The sequence below is a fragment of the Cetorhinus maximus genome, chromosome 36 (genome assembly GCF_964194155.1).
Source record: "Cetorhinus maximus chromosome 36, sCetMax3.hap1.1, whole genome shotgun sequence".
NCBI lineage: Eukaryota > Metazoa > Chordata > Chondrichthyes > Lamniformes > Cetorhinidae > Cetorhinus > Cetorhinus maximus.
In genome coordinates, this window is record NC_135914.1 from 6,176,888 (window position 1) to 6,192,800 (window position 15,913).

General features: G+C 51.4%; 1 protein-coding gene across 1 annotated transcript in view; it reads right to left on the reverse strand.

The window, feature by feature from the left end:
- fam189b (family with sequence similarity 189 member B) overlaps positions 1 to 15,416 on the reverse strand; it is a 38,797-nt gene extending 23,381 nt beyond the window's left edge. The window contains exons 1-4 of the mRNA XM_078534095.1: positions 14,956 to 15,416; positions 9,007 to 9,063; positions 6,536 to 6,646; positions 2,539 to 2,679 (exon numbers count right to left, since the gene is read on the reverse strand). Coding sequence (XP_078390221.1) covers positions 2,539 to 2,679; positions 6,536 to 6,646; positions 9,007 to 9,063; positions 14,956 to 15,174 — 528 coding nt within the window. The 5' untranslated portion in view covers positions 15,175 to 15,416. The remainder of the gene's footprint in view (positions 1 to 2,538; positions 2,680 to 6,535; positions 6,647 to 9,006; positions 9,064 to 14,955) is intronic.
- Positions 15,417 to 15,913: the final 497 nt, after the last annotated feature.

Sequence of the window (15,913 nt, forward strand, 5' to 3'; positions counted from 1 at the left end):
TTTTTGCCTTTGCTGGCCGTGTCTCCCAGGCAGCGGTGGTGAGCTGGTGGCGATGAGCGCTTTGCTGGCGGCTGCCTTTTAAAGATGGCAGCCAGTGTGATGCAACAGCGGGGTGAAGGCAAGCAGGCGAATGAGAGCCCGCCCGCCATGGAAATGGCGTGTTTTGCGGGGTCGGGAAGATACGGGGTGAAAACCCGCCATTTTCGTCAGCGGGTAGGACTCCATTTTACCCGCCCGCTACCGCACTTAGTGCAATTCTGGGAAAATTCAGCCCTTTGAGTTTGGTGTTAGCGTTGCAGCATTTTGAAATTTATGTTGCAAACAATTCATCAGAAATGATTGTTTATACAGACCCTAATCCTTTGATGTTTTTGGACAAATTTCGAGACAAAAGTGCAAGGCTTTTCAAATGGAGTCTATTATTACAACCATTTAATCTACGGATTATACATATTGTTGGAAGAGAAAATCTGTTCACGGGTGCATTATCAAGAGTTTGAAGCTTAAAGGAAAATGGGACATTTTTAAAACCTAGACATTAAACTGGAGTGATTTCTGTTGATACCAAGGACTTGTGTATATATATATATATATATATATATATATAGTTATGTTAATGCATGCATCTGGTAATGTAATGAGTATAGGAGATAGTGTGAGATGGGTTATTAAAATGAAGCCGACTTTTAGAATTATGATGGTTCATTTTCCGATAGGGAGGGGATGTCACGAAGCTATAATATATATAATATTATTGGAAAATATTTTTCTTTTAGAATAGAGGTTTAGTCTGCAGGTGTGTCTTAATTGGATTAAAGCCAGCTAGTCTGGGTGCTTTGATGTGCACTAGTTTTGAGATGTTTTGAATACAGCATTCAAGAAATGGGGTGAAATTTGGCACCTAGCTAGCAGAGACAAAGCAATATATTTATATTACCAATGAAATTGCTACTATGAAAGGGGTTTTATTGTTAGAAGAGGTGGAGTTCGAAGAGGCTGGTGATACAATGAGAATTTACATTCAATGAGCTGTGCTAGGTCTAAGGACAACAGTTTTGTGTGTTCAGGGCAGAGGCCATGTAAGATCAAAGCCTGTAAGCTACCACTGTGTCTGCAAAGGAACCAAAGTGAAAGGAACCTTATTTTGAATTCGTACAGTGAAAATGCTTTGCCTGGTGTCTGGTTAAGTCTGTGGGTTGCTGTCGCCTTAATGGAGATTAGTTTGGGAATTTGTTAGAAGTTATGATAGTAGTAATTTGTAGCCATGTGTATATATTTAACTTGTGTAAATTAATAACATGTTTCATTTAGTTTAATATAAAACCTCTTGAGAACTGGTGGTCTGATTCCTGAATTTAGAGCTGCATCTCAAACATACCACTTAAAAATATAGGTTATGACAGTTGTTTAAAGTTTCCCTCTGGGATTTTTAAATAACTCAGCTTTACCGAAAGGCTGTCTCATAACATCATCTCTGTATTAAACAGTAAAGCTCTTATTCTTAAACTGTGTCTCCTCGTTCTATTCTCTCCCACGAGTGGAAACATCCTTCTGGTATCCACCCTGTCAAGTGCCCTCAGGATCTTACGTGTTTCAATAAGATCACCTCTCATTCTTCTAAACTCCAATGGGGGTGTAGGCCCAACCTGTTCAAGCTTTCCTCTGAAGATACATCCCTCATCCCAGGGATAAGCTGAGTGAACCTCTCGGAACTACTTCTAACTCAGTTAGATGCTTTTTCAAATAAGGAGACCAAAACTGTACACAGTATTCCAGATGTGGTCTCACTAAGGCCCTGTACAGCTGCAGTAAAACTTCCCTGCTTTTATATTTCATTCCCCTCGCAATAAACACCAACATTCCATTTGCCTTCCTAATCACATGTACCAGGAGACCCAGATCCCTCTGTACCACCGAGTTCTGCAATTTCTCCATCTAAATACTATACTGTTTTTCTATTCTTCCTACCAAAGTGGACAAGTTCACATTTACCCATGCTATAATCCATCTGCCAAAGCTTTGCCCACTTACTTAACCTGTCTATATCGCTTTGCAAACTCTCTACCTCCTCTTGACAACTCACTTTCTTACTTATCTTGGTCCCTTGATCCAAATTATTGATGTAAATGATAAATAGCTGAGGCCCCAGCACTGATCCCTGTGGCATTCCACTCATCACAGCTTACCAACCCAAAAAAGACCCATTTATCCCCACTCTCTGCTTCCTCTTAGCTAACCGATCCTTTATCCATGCTAATATGTTACCTACACCAAGTGCTCTTATCTTGCGTAATAACCTTTGATGTGGCACTATATCAAATGCCTTTTGGAAATCTAAGTATACCACATCTACAGGTTCCCCTTTATCCATCCTTACTTCTAACTTCCTCAAAGAACTCTAATGAATTAGTTAAAGACGATTACCCCCTCACAAAACCATATTGACTCTAGCTGATCCCATTATGATTTTCTAAGTATCCAGATATAACCATCTTAATAATGACTGTAGCAATTTCCCGATGTCCCGGTCCCTCTTACCCGCAGTGCCATCCGAACTGTCCGACAGTCCTGGAAATGATGCAGTTTGAGCAGCTCACCGAGTGCCCCACACAGTTTGGGACGGTCCCGCTGCGTCTCCCGGTCACAGCACATGCACAGACCCTCTCGGTCAAAACCAATCTGTTCAGAGAAGAGAGCGAGAGAGATAGATGGGAGTAGAGGGAGGGAGGGAGGGGGCAGAGGGGGGGCACAGAGGGAGGGGGGCGGCAGAGGGAGGGAGAGAGGGGGCAGAGGGAGGGAGAGAGGAGCAAGAGGGAGGGAGAGAGAGGGAGAGAGGGGGCAGAGGGAGAGGGAGAGAGAGAGGGGGCAGAGGGAAGGAGAGAGGGGCACAGAGGGAAGGAGAGGGGCACAGAGGGAGAGAGGGGGGGCAGAGGGAGGGAGAGAGGGGGCAAAGGGAGGGAGAGAGGAGGCAGAGGGAGGGAGAGGGGGAAGCAGAGGGAAGGAGAGGGGGAGCAGAGGGAAGGAGAGGGGGAGCAGAGGGAGGGAGAGGGGGCAGAGCAAGGGAGAGAGGGGGCAGAGCGAAGGAGAGAAGGGGCAGAGGGAGGGAGAGAGGAGCAAGAGGGAGGGAGAGAGAGGGATAGAGGGAGAGAGGGGGAGAGGGAGAGAGAAAGGGGGCAGAGGGAGGGAGACAGGGGGAAGAGGGAGGGAAAGAGAGTGGCAGAGGGAGGGAGGAGCAAGAGGGAGGGAGAGAGAGGGATGGAGGGAGAGAGGGGGGAGAGGGAGAGAGAGAGAGGGAGCAAAGGGAGGGAGAGAGGGAGCAGAGGGAGGGAAAGAGGGTGGCAGAGGGAGGGAGAGAGGAGCAAGAGGGAGGGAGAGAGAGGGATAGAGGGAGAGAGGGGGAGAGGGAGAGAGAGAGGGGGGAGAGGGAGGGAAAGAGGGGGCAGAGGGAGGGAGAGAGGGGGGCAGAGCGAGGGGGGGAAGGGCGAGGGAGAGAGGGGGGCAGAGGGAATGAGAGAGGGGTTGAGGGAGGGAGAGAGGAGGCAGAGGGAGAGGGGGAGCAGAGGGAAGGAGAGAGGGAGAGCGAGAGAGGTGGGGGCAGAGCGAGGGAGGTGGAGGCAGAGCGAGGGAGGTGGGGGCAGAGCGAGGGGGGTGGGGGCAGACCGAGAGAGGGGGCAGAGAGAGGGGACAGAGGGAGGGAGAGGGGGGCAGAGTGAGGGAGAGCGGGGTCGGAGGGAGGGAGAGCGGCGGCAGAGGGAGGGAAAGCAGGGACAGAGGGGGAAGAGGGGGGTGCAGAGGGCAAGGGAGACAGGGAGAGTGAGACGGGGGGTGAGGGAGTGGGGAGATAGAGGAGGGGAAGGAGGGGTAGACGGAGGGGGACGGAGGAGGAGGCCAGGGATGGTGGGGTGGAGAGAAATGAGGAGACGGGTTTGGGGAGAGAGAGAAAGATGAAGAGAGAGAGAGATGAGGAGAGAGAGAGAGAGAGGGAGATGAGGAGAGAGGGAGATGAGAAGAGAGGGAGATGAGGAGAGAGGGAGATGAGGAGAGAGGGAGATAGATGAGAAGAGAGATGAGGAGAGAGGGAGATAGATGAGAAGAGAGAGAGATGAGGAGAGAGAGAGATGAGTGAGAGATGAGGAGAGAGAGAGGTGAGGAGAGAGAGAGAGAGATATGGGGAGAGAGAGATGAGGAGAGAGAGAGAGATGAGGAGAGATAATGAGGAGAGAGATTTTTGAGAAGAGAGAGAGATGAGGGGAGAGTGAGAATGATGGGGAGTGCGATGTGAACAGAGTGGGGGAGAGAGCAGGATGGGGGTTAGCATGTTAAATGGTCACTTGCTGATTGCTCAGCCACCCACCCCACCTCCCTGCACCATGGGCTCTCTGCATTTCTAGTCACTTGCTGCCTCCCCGACTGTCCATGAGCAACAGGAACAGCCCGGGTCACCCCTTATCCTCCACAATCCGCTCTCTACTGCACCACTCTCCCATTGCCCTGTATCGCCCACTCCCTCATCCCATCAACTCCTGCCCCTTGACCCATTCACATCCCTCACCCCTCTACCACTGACCCATTCACACATCCCTCACCTCTCTACCACTGACCCATTCACACATCCCTCACCTCTCTACCACTGACCCATTCACACATCCCTCACCTCTCTACCACTGACCCATTCACACATCCCTCACCTCTCTACCACTGACCCATTCACACATCCCTCACCCCTCTACCATTGACCCATTCACATCCCTCACCTCTGTACCACTGACTCATTCACATCCCTCACCCCTCTACCACTGACACATTCACATCCCTCACCTCTGTACCACTGACTCATTCACATCCCTCACCCCTCTACCACTGACCCATTCACATCCCTCACCTCTCTACCACTGACCCATTCACACATCCCTCACCCCTCTACCACTGACCCATTCACACATCCCTCACCCCTCTACCACTGACCCATTCACATCCCTCACCTCTGTACCACTGACTCATTCACATCCCTCACCCCTCTACCACTGACACATTCACATCCCTCACCTCTCTACCACTGACCCATTCACATCCCTCACCCCTCTACCACTGACCCATTCACACATCCCTCACCCCTCTACCACTGACCCATTCACATCCCTCACCTCTGTACCACTGACTCATTCACATCCCTCACCCCTCTACCACTGACCCATTCACATCCCTCACCTCTGTACCACTGACTCATTCACATCCCTCACCCCTCTACCACTGACCCATTCACATCCCTCACCTCTGTACCACTGACTCATTCACATCCCTCACCCCTCTACCACTGACACATTCACATCCCTCACCCCTCTACCACTGACCCATTCACATCCCTCACCTCTCTACCACTGACCCATTCACACATCCCTCACCCCTCTACCACTGACACATTCACACATCCCTCACCCCTCTACCATTGACCCATTCACATCCCTCACCCCTCTACCACTGACCCATTCACAACCCTCACCCCTCTACCATTGACCCATTCACATCCCTCACCTCTCTACCATTGACCCATTCACATCCCTCACCCCATTACCATTGACCCATTCACATCCCTCACCCCTCTACCAGACACATTCACATCCCTCACCCCTCTACCATTGACCCATTCACATCCCTCACCCCTCTACCACTGACACATTCACATCCCTCACCCCTCTACCACTGACACATTCACATCCCTCACCCCTCTACCACTGACACATTCACATCCCTCACCCCTCTACCATTGACCCATTCACATCCCTCACCCCTCTACCCCTGACACATTCACATCCCTCACCCCTCTACCACTGACCCATTCACATCCCTCACCCCTCTACCACTGACACATTCACACATCCCTCACCCCTCTACCCCTGACCCATTCACATCCCTCACCCCTCTACCACTGACACATTCACACATCCCTCACCCCTCTACCACTGACCCATTCACACATCCCTTACCCCTCTACCCCTGACCCATTCACATCCCTCACCCCTCTACCACTGACCCAATCACATCCCTCACCCCTCTACCACTGACCCATTTACACATCCCTCACCCTTCTACCACTGACACATTCACATCCCTCACCCCTCTACCACTGACACATTCACATCCCTCACCCCTCTACCACTGACCCAATCACACATCCCTCACCCCTCTACCACTGACACATTCACATCCCTCACCCCTCTACCACTGACACATTCACATCCCTCACCCTTCTACCACTGACCCAATCACACATCCCTCACCTCTCTACCACTGACCCATTCACACATCCCTCACCCCTCTACCACTGACACATTCACATCCCTCATCCCTCTACCACTGACACATTCACATCCCTCACCCCTCTACCACTGACCCATTCACATCCCTCACCCCTCTACCACTGACCCATTCACACATCCCTCACCCCTCTACCACTGACCCATTCACACATCCCTCACCCCTCTACCACTGACCCATTCACGGGCCCTCGTTCCTCTACCCCTGGGAGCAGACGCACCATCTGACAGGCCTCCAGTGACTTCACTGTCTGAGCATTCTGACAGGAGAGGATGGAACCAGCTAGACTGAGCATCACGCAGACAACAGAGAGTAGAGTGAAAAAGGTCACCTGTGGGGAGAGAGAGAATAAATCACATTGCGCAGCCCCATCTCAAACACGCGCCAAACGGCCCCATATAAATCGCGCGCCACAGGACCCCGTGTAAATCACACACCACACAACCCTGTGTAAATCACACACCGCCCAGCCCCGTATAAATCACACACCGCACAACCCTGTGTAAAACGCACACCACCAGGCCCCGTGTAAAATGCACACCGCGCAACCCTGTGTAAAACACACACCACCAGGCCCCGTGTAAAACACACACCGCCCAGCCCTTTGTAAAACGCGCGCCGCCCGGCCCAGTGTGAAATGCATGCCGCCCGGCCCCATGTGAAACGCACACCGCACAACCCTGTGTAAAACACACACCACCAGACCCCGCGTAAAATGCATGCCGCCTGGCCCCATGTAAAACGCATGCTGCATGGCCCTGTGTAAAACGCACACCACTGCGCCACATGTAAAACGTACACCGCCCGGCCCTGTGTAAAACGCGTGCTGCATGGACCCGTGCAAAACGCATGCTGCATGGCCCTGTGTAAAACGCACACCACTGCGCCACATGTAAAACGTACACCGCCCGGCCCTGTGTAAAACGCGTGCTGCATGGACCCGTGTAAAACGCATGCTGCATGGCCCTGTGTAAAACGCACACCACTGCGCCACATGTAAAATGTACACTGCACAACCGTGTAAAACACACACCGCAGGGCTACGTGTAAAACGCACACCACCCGGCCCCATGTAAAATGCACACCACAGGGCCAAGTGTAAAACACACAGCGCACGGCGCCATGTAAAATGCAAGCTGCACGGCTCCGTTTAAAACGCACACCACATGACCCTGTGTAAAACTCACGCCGCATGGTCCCATGTAAAATGCATGCCGCACAGCTCCGTGTAAAACACAGAGCGCATGGTCCCTCTGTAAAATGCATGCCGCACAGCCCTGTGTAAAACGCACGCCACACGGCGCCGTGTAATGCGCACGCCGCACAGCCCCGCTGTAAAACAAGGGTGGGTTGGTGCAAGGGTTGGTGTTGGGCGGGTGAGGGGTGTTGGGTGGGTGAGGGGTGGTGAGTTGGCATTGGGGTGGTGGGCTGGGTGAGGGGAGGGGAGTGTGTAAGGGGGTTTTTGAGGGGAAAGTTGAAGGAGGTTTTGAGATGGGGTGAGGGGTGTTTAGGGGGGGTGAGGGGTTTTAGGGGAGGGGTGAGAGGAGAGGTGAAGGATGTTGAGGGGAGAGTTAGGGGATTGAGGGTTGGTGTAGTGAGGGAAGGGGTTGGGGGTTTGAGGGATGGGGTGGTGAGGGGAGGGTGAGGGGTATTGAGAGGAGAGGTAGGATGTGGTGATGGAGAGGTCAGGGGGTTTGAGGGGTGGGGTGGTGAGGGGTCAGAGGGTTTTAGGGGTGGTGTAGCGAGGGGTCGGGGGTTTTAGGGGTGGTGTGGGGAGGGATAGGGGGTGGTGTGAGGAGGGGTGGGGTGTGATGTGGGGAGGGGTAGGGGGTTTAGGGATGGTGTGGGGAGGGAATGGGGGTTTTAGGGGTGATGTGGGGAGGGGTAGGGGGGTTTTAGGGGTGATGTGGGGAGGGGACGGGGGTTTTAGGGGTGATGTGGGGAGGGGTAGGGGGGTTTTAGGAGTGGTGTGGGGAGGGGACGGGGGTTTTAGGGGTGATGTGGGGAGGGGTAGGGGGTTTTAGGGGTGATGTGGGGAGAGGTAGGGGGGTTTTAGGGGTGATGTGGGGAGGGGTAGGGGGTTTTAGGGGTGATGTGGGGAGGGGTAGGGGGTTTTAGGGGTAGTGTGGGGAGGGGTAGGGGTTTTTAGGGGTGGTGTGAGGAGGGGTGGGGGAGGTTTTAGGGGTCGTGTGCGGAGGGGTAGGGGGTGATGTGGGGAGGGGGGTTTAGGGGTGATGTGGGGAGGGGTGGGGGGGTTTAGGGGTGATGTGGGGAGGGGTGGGGGGTTTAGGGGTGATGTGGGGAGAGGGGTTTAGCAGTGATTTGGGGAGGGGGGTTTAGGGGTGATGTGGGGAGAGGGGTTTAGGGGTGATGTGGGGAGGGGGGTTTAGGGGTGATGTGGGGAAGGGGGTTTAGGGGTGATGTGGGGAGAGGGGTTTAGGGGTGATGTGGGGAGGGGGGTTTAGGGGTGATGTGGGGAGAGGGGTTTAGGGGTGATGTGGGGAGGGGGGTTTAGGGGTGATGTGGGGACGGGGTTTAGGGGTGATGTGGGGACGGGGGTTTAGGGGTGATGTGGGGAGAGGGGTTTAGGGGTGATGTGGGGAGGGGGGTTTAGGGGTGATGTGGGGACGGGGGTTTAGGGGTGGGATGTGATGAGAGGAGTGGTCCGGGTGTTTGAGGTAGTTCACCTACCACGAGGGAGAGGGGCCGTTTCCAAGAAATGACTCCAATGAGCCCAGCCAGCAGCACCTGTCAATAAGAAGGAAGGCGATAGGTTGATGACATTGGGTAGACTAACCAATACGTGCTCCAGTACAGAATACCCTCCCCTGCCCCCAAACCACCTCCTCGACTGCCAGGTACAGAGCCCCAGCCCCTAGGAACAGACCCACTCCACCACCACCAGGTACAGATACCCCCTCCCCCCTGGCTAGAGATCCCTCCACCCCCAAGTGCAGACCCACCCTCACTGACCCCACACCCCACCCCACCCACCAACTACACAACTTCCTCCCCTGGGGTAGGGACCATCCCTTCTCCCCCCACCCAGGTACAGGGACCCTCCCACCCTCACCCCACACCTCCTGGGTACAGACACACCTGCCCCCACCCCCCGACCCCTCGTGTGTACTGAACTTCCCATCCCCCCCTCCAACCCCAGGTCATGAGCTCCCCTTCCTGCTACCCACCCCCATGGGCACAGACCCCCTTCACCACCCCCCCCCATGCCCTTCCAGGTACAGACACCACTCCAGCCTCCCACGTGCACTGACACCCCCCCCATGTACAGAGCCCCCTCCCAACTCCTGGGACAGATCCCCTCCAACCCCCACCACAGCACCCCACCCCCTCCCAGGTACAGAGCCCCCTCCCAACCCTGAGTACAGACCCCCTCCAATCCCCACCGCCCCTCCCCCTTCTCCCCCACCCTTCCAGGATACACAGCGCCCCACCCCTCCCCTGCCCCCAATACAGAACTCCCCTCTTCCCTGGGTACAGACACCCTCCATCCACCCCACCAGGTACAGACAGCCCCTTCCCACACCCCCGCAATACAGAGCCACAGAACCTCCCACCCCCATAGGGAATGGGCTGTGGTTCTAACAATACAACAGCTGCACTACGTGCAAAGTGGTTCAGGACAGATGGGCAGTAGAATAAAACCGACTGGGTAAATCTGAGGCCATGTGTTGTATCAGGAAGGAAGAACCATGCCAAGTAAACCCCAGTGTGTCGTTCAGCTGTCTGTTAGTGTACTGTCCCTGTCATCCACAGAGTCAATTCACTGCAGATGAACAACAGCCTGGGATCAACTAGACTGGAATTGAATGAAGAAAGTTTCTGCAGATTCCCGGCCAGTTCACGTTCAGTCAGCAGTTGTTAGCAATAAAACACCAACTGGCCTTGGTCTCTTTAAGCAATGTATCTATACTTCAACTTTCAGCATCGTAACTTACAAAATGGTTACGTTTTCATTAATAGGAGTACTTACAAAGTATGAGTTTAGAGTGGAACAGGCATTTCAAACTTAATACATAAAATAAAGGCAGAGAAATAAAGATACAGGCATCCAGACACAGACCACTATACACACAGTACACATAGATACTGAAACAAACCAACATCCCAAACACACACACACATAGCCCTAGGCAGATTCGTCCAGACAAACACATATACCCAGGCATATTCTCCCTAACACGCACACACCTCAGACACACACGCATGACCCCAGATAAACATGCAGGCCCTGAAACACACATGCACAGCCCCAGCCCCAGACACACACACACACACACACACACACAGCCCCAGAAACACACACACAGACGCCCCCAGGCATAGACACAGGCCCCCAAACATACACGCAGGCCCCGAAACACACGCACAAGCCCCCAGACATACATGCAGGCCCTGAAATACACACCCATGCCCCCAGACATATATGCAGGCCCCAAACACATGCACACACCCCCAGACATACATGCAGGCTCTGGAACTCTTGCGCAAGCCCCCAGACATACACACAGGCCCTGGAACCCATGCGCAAGCCCCCAGACATACACGCAGGCCCTGGAACACATGCGCAAGCCCCCAGACATACATGCAGGCCCCAAACACAACTGCACGCCCCAGATGCATGAGTGGACCCTGACACAAGCACAGACCCAGGCGCATGCTCTTAAGCCACATGTACAGCACATGCAAGCAGGAGTTAATGCTCACTGTAATGCACCCACCACACCACCACCATCCCCACCCCCAAAACCCCAGCTCTGAAGATAGTGGGAAAGATCCCAGCTGAGCTCTGTGTAGGTTACAGGAACAGAGTTGCTGCTAATATTAGAAGCAGCAGATGCAGCAGTTTTAACCTCAGCCACACATAGCTCTGCAGTAATGCGTTTGTGCTGAGGCTGACATTCAATTCCTTATCTCTCTGTAACCCAACTCTACATCCTAAAAGCCAGCAAAATTCTTTATTGATCTGCCTGAAAACAGGAAGAGAAAATACAGCAGAACAGTAGCAAAAGGCAAACCATATTCAACGGAGGGTGGTGACAGAGAAGGGATGTGCAATATTACAGGGTTCTCAACTGATAAACCTCAGAGCAGCCTACAACCATCAATATTTATAGACTTGTCAAGGTGAAGGGTACATCAATGTAATACTTAAAATCAACACGCAGTCTGATCATCAAACACTCCCAGGACAGGTACAGCACGGGGTTAGATACAGAGTAAAGTTCCCTCTACACTGTCCCCATCAAACACTCCCAGGACAGGTACAGCACGGGGTTAGATACAGAGTAAAGCTCCCTCTACACTGTCCCCATCAGACACTCCCAGGACAGGTACAGCATGGGGTTAGATACAGAGTAAATCTCCCTCTACACTGTCCCCATCAAACACTCCCAGGGCAGGTACAGCACGGGGTTAGATACAGAGTAAAGCTCCCTCTACACTGTCCCCATCAGACAATCCCAGGACAGGTACAGCATGGGGTTAGGTACAGAATAAAGCTCCCTGTACATAAGAACCCACTCCTCCCAGGAAAAAGTGAAGAACTTACGTATTGCTAAAAGAAAGGTATGTTTTGTCGAAGTTTTTCATCCTGCACTGATCAGGACAATCGTAAGAATAACAATGTCTGGGGAAACAACAACTTCAAACTGTATGAGAAGAGAGTGCTGATTGGTTGACAAGTGGACTCTGATTGGTAGAGGTGTTGCCATGGAGAATGCACCAGTTGATGGTGGCTGACAGTTAACTGCCACACAGTGTGAAACAGCTGGTTTCGTCTGTTTCTCAATTTCGTGAGATACCTTGCCCTTCCACAATCTGAGGTGGACTGGACACTTTTCAGGGCCGTTTTGGCTACCCTGATCAGATCATCTCGAGTTGTACGTCACGCAAACTCATAAACGGGCCCAAGGTTGTCATTTTCAGCCTGTGGTACTTGTCACTAACAGGATGCTGCTGTCAAGCCAAAAGGATGTTCTGCCTATCACACAAATGAGTAATGTGGTATATGAATTTCAGTGCTGGCATGAGGCTAGGTATGTAAGTCATACGTCCCAAAGAGTGGAGGATCGTATCAAACAGCATGTCCCAGCCGCTGTTCGCAATGGGCAAGATACAGACTGTACCCAACCAGCCCGTGCTTGCAAAACTTAAAACACAATGCCCATCATTAGATGTGATTCCGTGAATGGACAACATTTGCTAAATAATCCTCAGTGTGCTAAGAATTACACTGACAACCAATTTAGGATTGTCAGTTGGGCTCGCTATGTGGCGCATTTGTGTGCACTGGAAGCTAAACATATTAATACACAGGGCCCTGTTGTTTGCAGACAGAAAGAACATGTACACACATTGTGCCTGTTTCCGCTACACAAAATAAGTGACAGCCATTCGCTGGTTCGTTCCCCAGGGCAATGTCTTGACCAATCAGAGTCAAGCTACCTGGTTTAAATTTCAAACAATGCTTGGCAGTTAACTGTCAGTCACCATCAACTGGTGCATTCTCCATGGCAACACCTCTACCAATCAGAGTCCACTGGCCAATCAATCAGCACTCTTTTCTCATACAGTATAAATTTGTTGCTTCCCCTGACATTGGTATACTTGCAAAGTGTCCTGATGAGTCCAAGACAAAAAGCTTTGACAAAAAGTCTTTTATCAGCGATACAAAGTGAAGAGAACAGGATGAGAAAGCAGGAAGGAAAAAAGAAAACCCAATATACATTATTAATTTGGCTTTTATAACTCAGCTACTAAGTCCTATCATAAAAATGAAATGAATGACTGATTGGGTAAGCGCCCAGTGTAGATATGAGGAGGCTGCAATCATAGCAAGTCCTCAGCCTCTGCTTTAACAGTGCAACTCTCTTCACACACACACAGGACCCATTGTAATAGTGCAATACACACACAACCTAATGTAATAGTGCAATACACACACAACCTAATGTAATAGTGCAATACACACACAACCTAATGTAATAGTGCAATACACACACAACCTAATGTAATAGTGCAATACACACACACACACAACCTAATGTAATAGTGCAATACACACACACACGGCCCATTATAATAGTGCAATATACACACACACACACACACACACACACACACAGGACCCATTAAAATAGTGCATTACACACACACACACACACAGGACCCATTATAATAGTGCATTACACACACACACACACACACACACACACACAGGACCCATTATAATAGTGCATTACACACACACACACACACACACAGGACCCATTATGATAGTGCAATACACACACACACAGGACCCATTATAATAGTGCCATACACACACACACAGGACCCATTATAATGATGCAATACACACACACACAGGACCCATTATAATGATGCAATACACACACACACAGGACCCATTATAATGATGCAATACACACACACACAGGACCCATTATAATAGTGCAATACACACACACAGGACCCATTATAATAGTGCAATACACACACACACATAACCCATTGTAATAGTGCAATACACACACAGAGCCCACTGTAATAGTGCAATACACACACCGGGCCCATTGTAATAGTGCAATACACACACACACACGGCCCATTGTAATAGTGCAATACACACACAGAGCCCACTGTAATAGTGCAATACACACACCGGGCCCATTGTAATAGTGCAATACACACACACACAACCCATTGTAATAGTGCAATACACACACAGAGCCCACTGTAATAGTGCAATACACACACCGGGCCCATTGTAATAGTGCAATACACACACACACACGGCCCATTGTAATAGTGCAACACACACACAGGACTCGTTCTAATAGTGCAATACATATGCACACGACCCATTGTAATGGTGCAACAAACAAACACACACACACAATTCATTGTAATAGTGCAATACACACACACACAAGGCCCATTGTAATAGTGCAATACACACACACACAGGGCCCATTATAATAGTGCAAGACACACACATGCACTCACACCGGGCCCTTTGTAATAGTGCAATACACACACACACACACACAGAATCCATTGCAATAGTGCAACACACACACACATGCACACACCCACACACGGGACCCATTGTAATAGTGCAATACACACACACACAGGGCCCATTGTAATAGTGCAATACACACACACAGAGCCCATTGTAATAGTGCAATACACACACACACGTGACCCATTGTAATCGTACAACACACACACATACACACAGGGCCCATTGTAATAGTGCAATAGACACACACACACAGGGTCCATTGTAATAGTGCAATACACACACACACATAGGGCCCACTGTAATGGTGCAAAACACTTGCACACACGCACAATGCATTGCAATGGTGCAATACACAAATACACATACAACAGGTCCTGTGCCGGTGTGTTTGCAATAGTGCACCAAACACACCCACACCCACACACAGAAACTGTTGGAATAGTGCAATACACACACATACACGCAGAACCCATTGTAATAATGCAACACACACACAGGATGTGTAGAAGTTACAAGATACAGGGGGTATGCAGTAATTGTGTAATACAGACACTCAGGATCTATTACTGATTATGATAGCCTGTACTTACTGAGAATCCAGCCCAGAACGGACACGAATGCCTGATCTTCGCAGAGTTGGTGATGGCCAGAGCAGCAAAGCTGACAGCTACAATCATTGAGCCCAGTGCGATTTGAGTCACCCCCAGGGCCAGGAGCAGCTGGGTCCGGGCTCGCTGTTCCCCAAGCCGTGACAAACTCCGGGACACCCCTGGACTCAGGGATGGGATGGAGTCCGAAGACACTGGCATACCTCAGCTGGGGATCACATCCAGGGCAGAGGCGAGAATTTGAGGTCCAGGGACTGACACCTGGAGTCACTCCGGAGTAAGAAGCCAGCAACGTCCAGGGACTGGGAGGAAGGTAGATGTGGGACATCTCCCACTTTCAGAAATTCTCAACAGGAAAGGATCCTTGATATCCAGGAGGCTGAAAGACTGCAGCCAAATCATTGGTCCAGAGGGAAGAAAGAAGAGGGAAAGATGGAAGAAGAACTGAGGAATGGAGGAAGGGGGAAGAAGGGAAAGGGAAAAGAGGGAAGGGGAAAAGATAGGGGAAGATGGGAGGGGATGGAGAGACACAAAGGGAAAGTTGGACAGGGAGCAATAAGGGGAAAGAGGGAAAGGGAGGGAGAGAGGAATGTGGGAGGAGGAGAGGGATGGAGGGAGAGGGGAAGGTGGGAGAGGGAAAGATGGGGAGAGGGATGGAGGGAGAGGGAAAGATGGGGAGAGGGAAGGATGGGGAGAGGGATGGATGGAGGGAGAGGCAGGGATGGAGGGAGAGGGGAAGGTGAGAGAGGGAGGGATGGAGGGAGAAGGGAAGGTGGGGGAGGGATGGAGGGAGAGGGGAAGGTGGGGGAGGGATGGAGGGAGAAGGGAAGGTGGGGGAGGGATGGAGGGAGAGGGGAAGGTGGGGGAGGGATGGAAGGAGAGGGGAAGGTTTGAGGGGGAAGATTTGAGAGAGGGGGTTGGAGAGGGGAAGGTGAGAGAG